This window comes from Rhinatrema bivittatum, chromosome 1 (assembly GCF_901001135.1).
Source record: "Rhinatrema bivittatum chromosome 1, aRhiBiv1.1, whole genome shotgun sequence".
Classification (NCBI taxonomy): Eukaryota; Metazoa; Chordata; class Amphibia; order Gymnophiona; family Rhinatrematidae; genus Rhinatrema; species Rhinatrema bivittatum.
Genome location: NC_042615.1, coordinates 415,029,591 through 415,046,104, shown reverse-complemented (window position 1 = coordinate 415,046,104; position 16,514 = coordinate 415,029,591). Strand labels below are relative to the sequence as shown.

Here is a 16,514-nt window from a genome sequence, read left to right as displayed (position 1 = left end):
CGGGGTATTCCGTACGCCGCAGGTCAGAGGCCCCCTTGCTTGGGGACAAGGCGGGGGGCCTGGGTTTAATGCTGCCTTGCTTGGTGGTTACTGTGGGCAGCGGAGGTGATGGTGTAGCCTGGCCTTTGGTAACTGACATAACAGCTCAGGTACCAGTTTGTCTAGAGGTGTATATATAAAAATATAGTTAATAAAGCTGCGGCCTTTTTTTTATCCAACATCCGTGGTGGTTGTTATTCCTTTGTTTAAAGAATATAAGCATGCATGGCTAAGGGTCACTCAGGTAATGGAGGCAGTAGGAGATTGGGGCGTGGGAGGGACGAAAATGGGATGACACCACAGTCGCGGCTGCTAGAGTTAACCAATATCACCATTTCTTGAATAGACTACAGTGACCTTTAAGTCCCTTCTTTATTCCTTACAGTGATTCCAGGTTTTTCAACTATATTAGAGCTAGAACAGTGTTTCTCAACCTGGGTGATGCCAGAAATTATAGAGTGTGCCAAGAAGGTGAGAAATAGAAGAATTACCAGTTGTGAACTGAAGTTGGACCAGAAAAGGAGTAAGGGGAGCTTAGAGTAGGAGTGGTGAAGCAGCAGAGAAGAAATTTCCTCTCTCATACAATAGTTTCCAACATAAATCTTGGAGAGATGAGGGGGAAAGTGGAAGTGAGCAGCACATTCCCTCAAGCTTTTTTAATGATTAGCAGTGTGGCTCAGGAGTTCTGATATGTGTGCCTGAGCCTGAGACCAACATGGAGACTGTGATTTACCCAGAATTCTCTGCTGCCTTGGCCTGCTTGCAGTTCTGGCCATATGAACCCTAAATGCACTATTGAGCCTGACCTGGAGAAATTGCAGGAAACATCTGAATAGCAGCCTGAGCTGTCTAAAACTTGTAATGGATAGTCATAGGGTCACAATGAGCAGAAGGAAAAGGTCAGACTCTCAGGCTAATATTCCAACTACAGTAGCACCTGTAAAAACCGCTTATGTCTTTGGAGATCTCTCTGAGGGTGAAAAAATGACAGGATATAGGACTAACAGAAGATTGAACATAAGAATATAAGAAATTGCCATGCTGGGTCAGACCAAGGGTCCATCAAGCCCAGCATCCTGTTTCCAACAGAAGCCAAACCAGGCCACAAGAACCTGGCAATTACCCAAACACTAAGAAGATCCCATGCTACTGATGCAATTAATAGCAGTGGCTATTCCCTATGTAAACTTAATTAATAGCCGTTAATGGACTTCTCCAAGAACTTATCCAAACCTTTTTTGAACCCAGTTACACTAACTGCACCAATCACATCCTCTGGCAACAAATTCCAGAGCTCTACTGTGCGTTGAGTGAAAAATAATTTTCTCCAATTAGTTTTAAATGTGCTACTTGCTAACTTCATGGAATGCCCCCTAGTCCTTCTATTATTCAAAAGTGTAAATAACCGAGTCGCATCTACTCGTTCAAGACCTCTCATGATCTTAAAGACCTCTATGATATGCCCCCTCAGCCGTCTCTTCTCCAAGCTGAACAGCCCTAACCTCTTCAGCCTTCCTCATAGGGGAGCTGTTCCATCCCCTTTATCATTTTGGTTGCTCTTCTCTGTACCTTCTCCATCGCAACTATATCTTTTTTGAGATGCGAACATCAGGCAAGTAGGCCTCGATTTGGGAAGGGGATCAGGGTAATATAGGTCTAATTTATCTTGTTTTGACATGAGAAATTGTGTATGTGATACTCCCATAGGTTCATGCAATTTAGGGATTGAGACTGTCTATGTTATCTATAAAAAGAAGACTTCACTAATGTACAGGGAGAGACACAGAGGGTAGTGCTTCTCATGAGCATCTGCCCAGAGAAGTCCTGCCCTTCTGTTCCTCCCAGGGGTACCTGTATTGCTTGTTGATATATAATAAAAACAATATTTGTTTATCCAAAATTTTGGTATGGTATCCTTGTGACTGTGGAGAATCGCCTTAAGCGTGATTTAGCGCTTAACATTTCTCAATAATAGTGGAAGTAAAGTGAGATCTTCAGGTGACTGCATAACTTTTTTATTTTAGGAGTGGGAGAGGAACAATGAGAACAATGGAAAGAGGCATATGAGAGAGAGAAGTGTGGGATGATTAAAGGAGAGTATGGAAAGGAGGAAGAGAGTGAATTGCAATGGATAGAGTAAGGAAGGGATGGGAGGGGTGAATATGGGATGGGCAAAATGAAGGAATGGATGAGCGGATGAGGAGAATACAAACAAGAAGGGAAGATAGGGAAGTGTGAGAAGGAAGAAATGGATTAAGGAAGAGTATAGGGAAAGACGAGTGAGCAAACAGGATGAATGGATGAAGGGTGAGAATTAATAAGTAGAAAGGGTGATTAGGTAGAATGGTGACCATACAGAAAGAGCAAATGGGATTTATGGGGGGAAAATGGTAGCAACATCAGGATGAATGGGAGTAGTGGATATCTGAAAGCATTGCTGAGGGGGATACATAGCCTAGATGAACTTCTTAAGTGATCATGAATGCCATAAAGCACTACAGAAATAGAGCCACTTTCTTTTGTGTAAATTTTTACTTATAAATTGTTTGTAACAATGTAGTTTTACTTATTGTGTATATATATTACATGCTAAAGCATAGTGAATAAAAGAAAGGAAGTGGCAAGGGGAAAACAAAAATAAGTAAAATAAAGAATAGTAGCTGAAAGAGATTCTGATTTATTTTTTTTCTAGTTTGTGAATTATATGTGCACGCAGACTGTGCCCCCTTTGCTTGCAGTGACTGTCGTAAGTGTCATCTTGACGGGCATCTGGATCATGTAAGTTAATCTCTGACACTGCAGTTTGAGTACAAACGAAAATGTCTGGGATTTGTTCATGATAATTATCTTTTACTATGAGCAGGGCTGATTTTTGTTCGGTATGACCTGTGGGATCTCACAGGGCATCCAACACTAGGGGCCCCAGAACCCCTGCCAAATGCGACCATTTGGCCACGGACCCTTTTTCAGTGGGGCTGACGAAGGACTGCTGTTGTCTCCCATTGTCCCCTTACCTCTTTCTCCACTTGCGGGCTGAAGAAGAGCTGCTGCTGATTGCTGCCCCTTTCCCAGCAGCCCAAGAGAGTCAAAGTGCTACTGCTTCTGCCCCTACTGACAGGAGAGCAGCAGTAAGGCACCCGGCACTGTGGCAGGTATGGAAAGTAAGAGTGAGGCTCCTAGTGGTGGTGTGAGTGAAGCTGGTATTTTTTGCTTGATGTGGAGGGGTGCCAATTTCAGTTTTCACACAGGATGCTGATTAGCCTAGAGCCAGTCCAATTAGGCCAATTTTGAAATGGGTTTGTTCAAGAAATGTTTAATTTACCTGGGTAAATCTCGAGTTTTAAATTTCTCACCTTGCTGATCAGCAAAAATATACCCCAAAAAAAGAAGGCGTCTGGCCGACATTTATCCGGACAGTACCAGTGTTCAGTGCTATCTAGATAAATATAGCTGAGTAAGTTGGTTAGGGAAATCACTGTCCTAAAATTACCCAGCTTTACCCAAGTAACTTTAGGTAGGTATATTCAGTGACAGACTTACCTGGGTAATTTCCCAGCTAAAGTTACCCAAGTAACTTCCTGCTTACCGCACACTCAATATGGAGCTCTCTGTTCCTAAGTGATTAATGCACTTAGTATTCTTTTCACTCATCACAATGGAACTTTTCTTAGTGAATCATGTATTGTGCCATAGATAAGCAGCTGAATTAGCCATGCTGTCTGGATACGTCCTCTGTGCCACAGCTCTCTAAGATCACCCAAAGTCTTTGGTGAGGAGTTCCCTCCTGCATGCCACTGTGCCTCCTCGAGGCTCCTCGCGACTGAATGCACGCAGAGCTCTTCTCTCTGAGAAGAAAAACAATAGTTGTGAGGAAAATCTTAAAAAAAAATTGTCAAAACTTGGCAAGAAAACCATTACACTTCACTTAACATGCCTAGACTTGAGTTTAAGTTTTGTGAATGTGGAAAAATCATGTCTGTGACAGGCAGGCATCAATTTTGTTATCTATGCCTTGGTCCCTAACATGACCAGGACAACTGCAGGGACTGCGGCTTCGGCTAGGTCATCTCCAGGATCGAAGACGACCCCCAAAGCCCAAGCCCATTGAAGGGCCACCTCTGCAGACCCTCCAGGCCCAAAAAAGAGGAAAAAAAAATCAAATATTTCATCGACGCAGGATGCGGGGGATGTGCCGAAGACACATACAGCGTCGACGACGTCAGTGCATCTGTGACGTTGACGCGCCTCAGACGTGCAAAAGCGTCAAAAAAACAGACTCATCGATGCACCGAAGCTTCAACTGAGTGTCGATGATCTGACGCATCTGACCAACATCGGCGCACTGATGTACCAGACTGACGCACCAACGCATCGGACCAACATCGATGCACCGACACATCGGACCAACATCGGTGCACCGACGCACTCAAGACACTGAGTCCAAACCAAAATCACAATCTGGCCAAGGATTCCAACCTATGCCGCCAACGCAACCACTGCTGAAGCACAATAAGCATACTACAGGCCATAAAAAGAGAAGAAGTCCTTCACCACTCTTAGTGGTAGACCTTGAGGATACTCACTCTTCTCCGCAATTATCCTGTTCTTCTTCATCCTCAGAAGTTTTTTCCGGACTGTCTGCGGCATCTCATCACCGCAAAAGTTCAGAACTACAGGATCCGTTTTCCCCCTAAAATCATTTATCCACCGAGGGACGTTGTCCGGTCAAAGGGACCAGACACTGACATCCTTGGAGCGGCTATACCATCACCTCATCACACGAAACCATCCACTTCGACTTCAGCTTCTAGCACTATGGAGCAGATAAACCGATATCTTAGCGCAGTTTCTAAAATCAGTTGAGTAACAACAACAACTTGTACCTTCATCTCCTAAACCTGGACCAGCGCCAAAAACACAGCCTAGGGCACCTTCGCCTCTTCTGATGGATTCCCCAATTTCATTCTCTTCTTCAGGATTGTCTACAGCGTACCTGTCCGACCCGCAAGAGTTGCCTCCGGAACCAGTTTCTCCACCGGAGGATCTCACATACTCACAGTTCCCTGAAAAAGTGGGTCACCGGTTAGGCGTCAAAACTAAAAAGATACCAGACCCCAGTAAGTGATGTTTGGAGTCCTCAAAATCTTTGATGCTCTGGCTAAACTGACAGCACTTCCTTCCCATCCAGTGTTGGAATCGCTGCTCAAGAAATCATGCGACTCTCAGTTTTCCATGACGCCCACCTCACGGAAAACCGATCTAAAATACAGAATGCACGACTCGCCCTTTTACACTAACGTACAACTCCCACATGTTTCAGTGGTTGTAGAATCAGCCATGCAGAAAGCACGGAAAACCAGATTGCATTCCAATAATCTATCAGGTTGTGACAATAAGACTCTGCACGATTTTGCGAGGAAAGCCTATCAATCGGGAATTCTCAATGCAAAAATCCCAAACCACCAGTTTTATGTAGCGCAATATCTCTTCAAATATCTGCAGATCCTAAAACGTATTCTGCAACAAGGCTCTGATGATAACACCCTTCCGCCAGAATTTCATGATATGGAGGAAGGACTTCGCATTTGGTACGCTCAGTATATGAAAGCTTTGAAACCTCTACTAAGACAACAGCTAATGCCATTGCAGCTCGCCATCTAGCATGGTTGAGGGCAAGCACCATAAGAGACAACGTACATGAAAAGCTGGCCAACCTGCCCTGTCGCCCAAAACATTTGCTCGGAGATAAGCTAGCTGAAACTGTTTCGAAGTTAAAAGTTAAAACGCCATTGTTTAGTGCCTCTACCCACCCTTAGGCTTTGTATATATTTGTATATAGTACTATTTGTATATAGTACTTTTTATGTAATCAACCCACATATTTATTTCCAAGTTATTTTCTTCCTGTTCCTTGTAAGACATTTACTTGTCACTGTTGTTATTGTTCAAATTGTAAACCGAATTGATCAGTAATTCTGTTACTGGAAAGTCGGTATAGAAAAGTTCTAAATAAATAAATAAAAGAACAAAAGGTATCTGTACTCTCGCTGACACAACATGATATGTCATCCTCTAGGCGCCCCTTCAGTTCATATAAAAACCTTATCCTAGGTGACAATATCGCCCTTACCCTACTTATAGACCACAACATTATCAAGCACCTCGCCAACAACCTTACCAACAACCAGCTGCACGTAAACGCCCATGCACTCCCTGTCAGCCATGACAATCTGCAGACCCTCAACCACCCAAGACCTAACAAAGAGTTGGAGGATGGCTGTCCAACTTCCTTTCACAATGGAGCACCATAACATCGGACTCGTGGGTGCTCGCTATAATACGAGACGGATACTCTCTCAATTTTATATCCCTTCCATCTCTTTCACATCTAGTGAACACCAAACATCAAGATGTTCATCGGAAAATTCTTCTAAAGGAAGTAAATCACCTACTCCGGGAAAACTGTATACGGGAGTTACCTCAATTCCGATACCAAAAAGGGTTCTATTCACAATACTTACTCATTCCCAAAAAATCGGGAGGACTCTGGCCTATTCTGGACCTACTTACCCTCAATATATTCGTACGGAAAGAGAAATTCAAAATGGCTTCTCTCAAATCCATTCTTCCCTTCCTACAGGGGACTGGATGTGCTCCATAGATTTAAAGGATGTATACGCTCATATACCAATGCATCCCAATTCTTGGACTTACCTCTGTTTTCAAGCAGAAAAGAGACATTTTCAGTACAAAGGTCTCCCATTCGGTCTCTCCTCTGCACCCAGAGTATTCACAAAATTTCTAGTGGTAGTGGTGGGACACCTCCGTCAACAGGGGGTTCAGATATTTCCCTATCTCGACGATTGGCTAGTGGTAGCCCCCAATCCTACTCTCCTTCAGAACAATTTAGTTCAAACAGTAACTTGTCTGGACAATCTAGGTCTTCTTGTAAATTACGAAAAGTCATATCTCCAGCCATCCCAAACACTGGACTTCATAGGAGCTTCCATAGACACCATTCAAGACAAAGCTTTCTTGCCACAGCCTCGAGCACTTGCTCTCACCACACTAGCCCAGCGCCTAGTCAAGTCCTAACCTTACTAGGCCATATGGCAGCGTGTACCTACGTGGCTCCTCACACGAGACTGCACATTCGTCGTCTACAATGGGGCCTCAAAACTCAATGGTCTCAATTCCTAAGTCCATTATCGGCCCCAGTGCAGCTAACAAACAACATGAAGATAGACCTTCAATGGTGGTTAACCCCACCTGCATTGACGGGGGGGCTCACCGCTCAGACCCCCTCGACATCAACTAATTCTGACCAAGGACGCCTCCTCCAAAGGTTGGGGAGCTCATCTTTCCAACCTACAAACACAAGAATTGTGGTCCAACCACAAACGCACTTATCACATAAATTTACTGGAATTGAGGGCTATTAGGAATCCCCTTCAAGCTTTCCAACACAGCCTACTACACCATGTTGTAATGATCCATACCGACAATCAAGTAGCAATGTTCTACATAAACAAACAAGGAGGGTCCGGTTCATGGAACCTTTGCAAAGAAACGAAACAGATTATGGACTGGGCTCACTCCAGGGGAATATTGTTGCAAGCCACATATCTGCCGGGAATCATCAATTCCAAAGCAGACAAGTTGAGCAGAATTTTTCACCACACGAATGGGAGCTCATCAGAATGTCGCCAATCGACTCTTCTCCATTTGATGTCTTCCCCAAATCGACCTCTTTGCAACAGAACACAACAAGAAAGTCAAACATTTTTGCTCATTATACCCCAGCACTTACTGGTTGATGCAGGAAGCACTCCTCCTAGACTGGTCTCAAGACCTCCTTTATGCGTTCTCTCCTATTCAGGGGAGGCGGACAAGGCCTCGGCCTCCAGCGCGGCTAGCGGCCCGCGGAGAAAAAAAGAGCAGGAGCCTCGAACCGGCCCAGCGCAGGAGGGACACGCGGTAAGCCTGCCCACCTCCCGACGTCATCTAAAGTGCCCTTAAAGGGCTCAAGACCCACCCAGGCGTCGCGCGTCTAAGGAGCGCAACAAAGGGGCCTGCCCCTTTGTGTGCCCCTTAGTGTGCACCAGATCACAGAAGAAGCCACCCACGCTTATCATCCACCAATATCCCTCCCTCTCGTAACCTAAACGCACCGGCCACAGCTCCCCACAATCACGCACCCACCCTCTCCTCCCTCGCTCATTTCCTCGTCAGCAGTTTTCCAGCCTCTCCAACAATCATCCAGCCTCACCAGCAGTCACCCAGCCTCTCCAACAGTCACCCAGCCTCTCCAACAATCACCCAGCCGCTCCAACAGTCATCCAGCCTCACCAGCAGTCACCCAGCCACTCCAACAGTCATCCAGCCTCACCAGCAGTCACCCAGCCGCACCAGCAGTCATCCAGCCTCACCAGCAGTCATCCAACCTCTCCAGTTAATCAACATGATGCAAACCCTCCCTATCCCTATCATTCCGCACTCATTCCTCAACAGAGTTAATTCACCCTTACCCAAGACACAACGTTCTAAGAGATCCCTGATCCCCATTATGATTTCCCCTCTAAACCAATTCCTTGGTCTATCCTTAATCACACTAACCCTCCTCAACTCCCAATCTTTGTCAAAAAAATCCCATTTGCTCAACGACTACTTACTGGACACTCAACCGGACCTGTGTGCTATAACTGAAACATGGTTGAAAAACACAGACACACCCCTAATCAACGAATTACCAACTCAACTATACGACTTCTCCATCACCAGAACTAAAAAAAGAGGGGGAGGATTACTGCTAGCTGCAAAAAAAGAATTAAGACTAACCCAGCACTCAATTAAAACTTCAACCAAACTCGAAATCGGGCTATTTAAATCCACTCAACTCCAAATCTGCCTCATCTATGCCCCGCCTGGGCTCCTAGACTCCGACCCATCGCCTCTCATAGAACTTGTAGCCAATCACATCAATACCAACTCACCAGCGATCCTGCTAGGAGACTTCAACATTCATGTTGATTCCCCATCCCCCTCAGCCAACTGTGAAGCCCTCCTCTCCTCCTTCATGGCCATGGACTTCAAACAAATCATTAACAAACCCATGCACAAAGCAGGACACACGCTAGATTTAATATTTACGAATGACCAGATCTTGACCACTTCTCCTCCTACCTGCACCCCCATCCCTTGGTCAGATCACTCGATTATTGAAACCGAAATATCCATAAAGAAAAAACCCACCACCAACATCACCAAATCCACGATCCAATTTATAAAAACATGCTCCATGGATGCTCTCAGCAACACGCTCACCAAGGAATTAACTAACCTGGACCTCACAAATGCGGACACCGCCATGAACTCCTGGCTAACTATCACCCACGCAGCAGCTGATAAATTATGCCCCTTGACATCCAAACATATTAATCCTGCCCGTACTAACAAAAAACCCTGGTTCTCATCAGAATTAAGAACACTTAAACAAAACCTTCAACACAAAGAACAACAATGGCGGAAGAATCCCACCACCACTGCAAGGGCCTCCTACAAAACCACAATGAGCTACTATAGGGCCACTATTCTTCGTACCAAAAGGGACTTCTACGCCAAAAAAAATACACGGCTTCCTGTATGATCCAAAAACTCTCTTCTCATATGTTGCCACACTCACCACCCCTATTCCTCCAGTCATCCCGGAAGAAGAAGCACAAAACAAATCCTCTGAGCTGGCAGTCTTCTTCGACAACAAAATAAAAAATTTACTTATCCCGCTACTATCTTCCAACCCCATTCCCAACTCCCAGCCTCCTCCTGACCAAAACCATGCCCCATTGACACACAAACGGTCTCTAGAATCTTTTGATACTACATCATCCCTGGAAATAGAATCTATCATCAAGAAAATGAAGCCCTCTTCGCACCCTATAGACCAAATCCCGACCAAACTCCTTCTCACAATCCCTAACATCATCGCCAAACCTTTGGCCGACATCATAAACTGCTCACTCTCAAATGGTACTGTCCCGGATGCTTTAAAAACAGCCTCGCTGAAACCATTACTAAAAAAACCCAACTTGGACCCATCTAACCCCACAAATTTTCGCCCTACCGCTAACCTACCTTTCATAGCCAAGCTAATGGAAAAGCTGGTCAATACTAGACTCACTGACTACCTCGAATCCCACAACATACTATATCCATCGCAATTCGGATTCAGGAAACGCAGAAATACAGAATCTCTCCTACTCTCATTAACAGACAACATCCTGTTGGGTCTCGACAAAGGTCAATCATACTTACTAGCCCTGCTAGACATCTCGGCAGTGTTCGACACAGTTAACCACACAATCCTCATCAACCGTCTGATGGAAATAGGCATTTCAGGGGCTGCACTCCTCTGGTTAAAATCCTTTCTAAGCGACAGATACTATAAAGTTAAAATAATCAACAAAGAGTCTCACCCTGTAGCTGCCAAACAAGGAGTTCCCCAGGGTTCCTCACTCTCGCCGACCCTATTCAACATATATCTTCTCCCCCTATGCCAACTCCTCAATAATCTCAACCTCACATACTTCATCTATGCAGACGATGTGCAGATCCTAATCCCCATCAAGGATCCAGTTTCAGACACCCTAAACTACTGGAATAGCTGCCTCCACGCCATCAACCTCCTTCTCACAAGTCTCTGCCTCGAACTCAATACTTCCAAGACTGAACTGCTAATCATTTCCCCCAATGATAATAACCCGCTAGCCTTCAATACCAATACACTACTAACAAGTCAAGTGAGAGACCTGGGGGCATTCCTAGACTCCAGAATGAACCTCAAAAAATTCATCAACAGCACCACCAAAGAAGGTTTTTATAAACTACAGGTACTAAAACAGTTAAGACCTCTTCTACACTTCCACGACTACCGTTCGGTCCTTCAAGCCATAATATTCTCAAAGATTGACTATTGTAATGCTTTATTGCTAGGTCTCCCGGCCTCTTCTACCAAACCTCTTCAAATGCTGCAAAACGCTGCAGCCAGGATCCTCACAAACTCTCGCCGCATGGACCACATCACCCCGATTCTAAAAATACTCCACTGGCTACCCATTCGCTACAGAATTCTCTTCAAGACACTTACTATTATCCACAAAACCTTATTTCAGGAATCCTCACTCCAACTTACCATACCCTTCAAACCACACGCCTCTGCAAGACCCACCAGATCTGCATACAGAGATTCCCTCCAGGTTCCCCCAAAAAAGTCCGTTCTCCACAACACCATAGAAAAACGTGCACTATCAACTGCCGGTCCGCATCACTGGAACTCTCTCCCGCCAGATCTCCGCCAGGAACATTGCCATATCACTTTCAGAAAAAAATTAAAAACTTGGCTGTTCGCCCAAGCATACCCCTGAAGAAACCGCAGGATCACCCCCTCAGTTACATACCCCGCGGTTGCGTCCTCCTTCAGCAACTCAAAAAAGGAACTGTTTCTCGGCTAACTGCACTTTAATATAACCTGCCTAATATTACACACAATGTAATTTTGTATATAATGCTTACCATGTAAGCACTTAAGTTTTCTGCTTATTTGCTTTTTCTCCAGTTAGAAATTGTTTAACCTATCCTTTACTCTAACAACCAAGTTCCACATTCCCTGTTATAATGTAATTTCTTGCTTCCATGGTTAACTGGTTTTTTCCCCCTGGTTCATTGTAAACCGGTACGATAAGACCTGGTCTTGAGCATCGGTATATTAAAAGAATTTAAATAAATAAATAAATTCCCCTTATTTCTCGCACAATACAGAGATGCATCGAAGACAGGTTGCATCTCATCGCTCCAACATGGCCACATCAACCATGGTACAGCTACCTAGTTCAACTGTCTATCTGCAAACCAATTCCTCTAGGGAGCACCCCCATCCTCCTCACCCAACAACGAGGATCAATGCTCCATCCCCTTCACGCATCACTGAATCTCACTGCATGGAGATTGAAAGGGTCACGTTCCAAAATCTAAATATCTCACCTCAATTGGAAGATATTATAATAACGTTTAGAAAACCATCAATGCGGCTGAACTACCAACGCAAATGGGTGCGTTACGCATCCTGGTGTTCCTCAATAGACACAGATTCACTCACGTGTCCACCAGAATGTCTTCTTACTTACCTTTACTTACTTTACACTCAGGGACTCGCCACTTTCTCTCTTCGTGTTCACCTCAGTGCCATAGCAACTTATCACACTCCTCTCAATGGGGAATAGATAGTCTGTCATCTGCAACTCCCCTTAAGCCACCAGTACCATGGGATGTCAACCCAGGTCTGGAACAACTCATGCTACCACCTTTCGAACCGATAGACAGCTGTCACCCTAGATACCTATCCTGGAAGGTGCTATTTTTAGTCGCCCTCATATCTGCAAGGCATATCAGTGAACTCCAGGCCTTGGTGCACTACCCACCTTACCTTGAATTCTACCACAACAAAGTTACGCTACGTACACATCCTACCTTTCTTCCAAAAGTGGTATCCCCCTTTCACTTGAACCAAACCATAACCTTGCCGACTTTTCATCCCAAGCCACACGCAAATGACAGCGAACGGCGCCTCCACACTTTGGACTGCAAACGGGCGCTTGCGCACTCACTCTAACAGAATCTCACAACTCTTCCTCTCTTTCAAACTAAACGCACCAGGACTTTCTGTTTCTAAACGGACATTATCATCCTGGCTTTCTAACTGTATACGTTTCTGCTATCAAAAACGTTCGGAATCCCTACCTTCCACACCCAAAGCCCATCATGTGCGAGCTATGGCTACTTCATTTGCACATCTCTGTGATGTATCTATCTCAGATATCTGTAAAGCAGCCACATGGTCCTCGCTGCACACCTTCACATCCCATTATTGTTTAGACAAACAAACGAAAGAGGATGCAAAGATGGGGCGGATAATCTTAGCAAGAACACTTCTACTTCAACTCACTTATAAGAACTGTCTGCCTCTCTTATAGTATTGAGCCATAACTGTTCTAGAACTACTTACAAAGGCTTACACGCTCAATACTTCAGCTGGGGACTCCCAGACAGCATGGCCAATTCAGCTGCTTATCTATGGGAAAAAAGCAAGTTTGCTTACCGTAAACGGTGTTCTCACAGGACAAGCAGGATGGTAGTCCTCACAAATGGGTGACATCGAGGATGGGGCCCTGTACGGAAAACTTTTCTGTCAAAGTTTCAACAAGCTTTGACTGACACTGGCACACTGGGTGCACTGAGCATGCCCAGCCTGCAATTATCCCTGTGAGCCACAGGTGTCTCCCTCAGTCTTCTTTTTTCCGCTCTGCGGTCAGCATAGCGGTTGGAGCTCTGTGAGGATTTTTTTTAACTAATTACCTCATGGAAACACTTAACTTTTCACTTCAAAAAACACTTTTCCCTGCACAGGTCTCCCTCCGCGTACGTTTTTACGTCGCTCGGTGAGTACTAATTCTTATTTTTCGGTCGGTTTCTGTCACTATCTTAAGGCTGTTAACTGACTGAAGCCTTCCCTTCCCCCATTTTTCAGTTAGCTTTAAACAGCTTGCGAGTATCTCTGTGACACTGCTTGCTTATGCTAGTGGGGTAGGGATTTTTTCCTTAACTTTAGGACCTCTGTAGCTTCAAGTCCTTCGTTCCCTGGTACCCTCACGCAGTCGATACCCTATCGCTACACTGGGACCCTCCTAAACCGCCCTGGGCTTTTATATGTCATCAGCGCCCCTCCCCCCCACGGTGCCCTGATGCCTTTATCCATGTTTTTTGCTTTTCAGTGCTACCAGGCTTTTTCCTCCTACGCACTGTTTTTTTTCCTTGGGCTTCCTCGGTGCCGTCCCTACCTGGATGCATGCCATTGACGCACACGCTGTTAGTCACTGCCATGCATATTCGGGTCGCCGCCACCGCTGCCCGAGACACTTTTTAACGATCCCAGGGTCACTTCATCGATGCCACCCCCCCTTTTGGGGATGCCATCGATGCCCCATCCTCCCCACCGATGTCCAGCCCTTTTCCATCGGTGGGCATCGGTGCCACATCGATTCGTCGGTGGGCATCGATGCCGGATGGTCCCCATCGGTGGACATCGGTGCCGGATGGTCCCCATCGATGGACATCGGTGCCGGATGGCTTGTCCGTCGATGGCATTGGTGCCGGATGGTCGTCCGTCGATGGCATTGGTGCCAGGTCCTTTTGCATCGATGGACACCGATGCCCAGGTGTTTCATCCATGGGCATCTATGTTAGAATGCATCCATCGAGGGCAGTCGATGCCAGGCTGCTCCCATCGGTGAAATTCGATGCCCAGGTGGGTCCCATCGGTGGGTATCCATGCCGGCTCGATTCCGTGGATGGGCGTTGATGCCAATGCCAGCCTTATGGCTGGCATCGATGCCCATACCGATTCCAGGACTGGCGTTGATGCCGGGATGGAATTCATCGACTGGGAGATCCATGCCATCGATTCCATACGTGTCCATATCGATGCCACCGACACACGTGTCTGGGGCACCAATGCCATGTACACTTGGAAATCTGAGTCTGTCCAAATCGATACCGTCAACGTCTGTGGCCCTATAGTTGATGCCCGTGGCCATGCCACAAACGGCATAAATGCCCGCCTCCATGCATCGATGCCCTCGACACCTCCGTTTTCCTTCGGTGTCCTTGACGCCCTATTGATTCGACTTCGACTCAGTCGATGCCGGTATCTTTTTCAATAACGGCAATGTTTTTCGATTATTCGATTCCACATCGTTTCAAAGATACCTATGCCACTGCTGTCAGTGCCCGTCACTGTCATCATTCTCCTGGCCAGTCATCGACGATTTTTTATACCCATTTTGATGATATCCTCGAAGCCCCTTAGGTTGCCTTCAATATCGTCAATACCGACATAGCACCGCCACATAATACCCTCGCCTCCTCACATTGCTCCACGCTTTGGGTTCTTTTTTAAGCCCCGTATTAGCTTAAGACACTCCATTGTGTCAGGAGCAGAGCAGGCGTGCTGACAGTTCGTCATCGATCGCCTTCCAGGACGACGAGGGCTTCCATCTCGGCGCTGGGGAAAGACCGGGCCGAGCACCGTGGCACCCATCATCGCCGACATCGTGATCGTCCGCCGCTGACGCCATCCAGCACATCGGTGCCATCCTTCTCCAGGCTGGACAACGCTCGGGCAGAGCGACATCACCACTGCCATCAGCACTGTTCCTACAGTTTTGGCAGTCCTTGGTGATCCAGAACTTCCGGATCCAGGTCCGACAGCTTCTGCATTGGCGTCACGACACATCGAGCCGCTGGGACGAGGGAAGGGAACATGAGTTCCGTTAGGGCTCCTCTGTTCCTGGCGTGCCCCACCGTCAAGTGGTGTGGGACTATGGCCATCTGTTACACTTAGCAGTCTAAACGCCACTCACGCCTGGCCTGTCTCCTCTGTACCTGTGCCACCAGACCGGGTTTCAGAGCGAGATGGACGTTTACGTCCCCGGCCTTACCCTCGAGGACTCCGGAGACCGTCGGAGTCAACAATCTTCACCGGCTCGTCTTGCGGCGATCCACGTCGGATGGTAAGTACCCGCTTCGGCGGCATTCCCATAGAGTTGTGTTCTCCCATTCGGACCGTGGTTCGAAAAGTTCTGGGTCATGTGCCTTTTAGAACTGTATTAGTGTCACATATCGCTATGTTAGCTATGTTAGCCACAATATCAGGAGAACCCCTCTATCTTCTTGGGATTGCAGCAGGGCTTCTTCTCTTGTCAGTAACAAGTCCCTGTGCCGACCAATGCTCTGACTCTTGGTTCCCTTCCAACCAAGGTCCAGCTGCATTGGCTGATCTGCTAAACATGAGATTCAGCAACCATTGCCCCATGTACAAGTCCACCTTGAGGCCTGGCCACAGGTCTCAGTGTCTCCTTGTACAGCATACAGAAATGCGGGTACCACTTACCGCTCACACACCTGCAGGAGCCTACATGATATCCTCCATTGGGACACCTCCTGGTCTCCCATCTGGTCAGATATCAGAGCGGCCACCCCACCTTGTACCAAAGTCCCGGTACACTCCCCCAGGCGCTACGAAGTGCAGAGGGGAGAAGGGAGGGGGGTTGGGGAGTTTTAATTGCACTATTCTTTCTTTTAACAGAAAATAGTTACTCTCCGCACATCCTGGACCTAAGAAAATCCAACTTTCTTTAGACGTCACAGGTACAATGGTATCTTTGGTTACCATCACTCCATACTGCAGTAAGCACATTATTTTAATGTTTCTATGTGCTTTATGGTGAGTCAACATTACAACCCCAAGCTCTGCCGCTGGCACCAGCTTCGGTAAGTGAACTGTCTCTTGCATCACTGTTGGTGAATGCTGTTTTCTCTGCGGAGTGTAACATCATTCACTTTCCTTGCATAGACTACTGCTAACC

The 16,514-nt window shown here is 46.4% G+C and overlaps 1 protein-coding gene across 1 annotated transcript in view; it reads left to right on the top strand.

Annotated features, from left to right (window-relative positions):
* The window catches only part of DGKQ (diacylglycerol kinase theta), a 513,416-nt gene that overhangs the window by 151,096 nt on the left and 345,806 nt on the right, over nt 1-16,514 (top strand). The window contains exon 4 of the mRNA XM_029602759.1: nt 2,732-2,817. Within this exon, the coding sequence (XP_029458619.1) occupies nt 2,732-2,817 (86 nt within the window). The remainder of the gene's footprint in view (nt 1-2,731; nt 2,818-16,514) is intronic.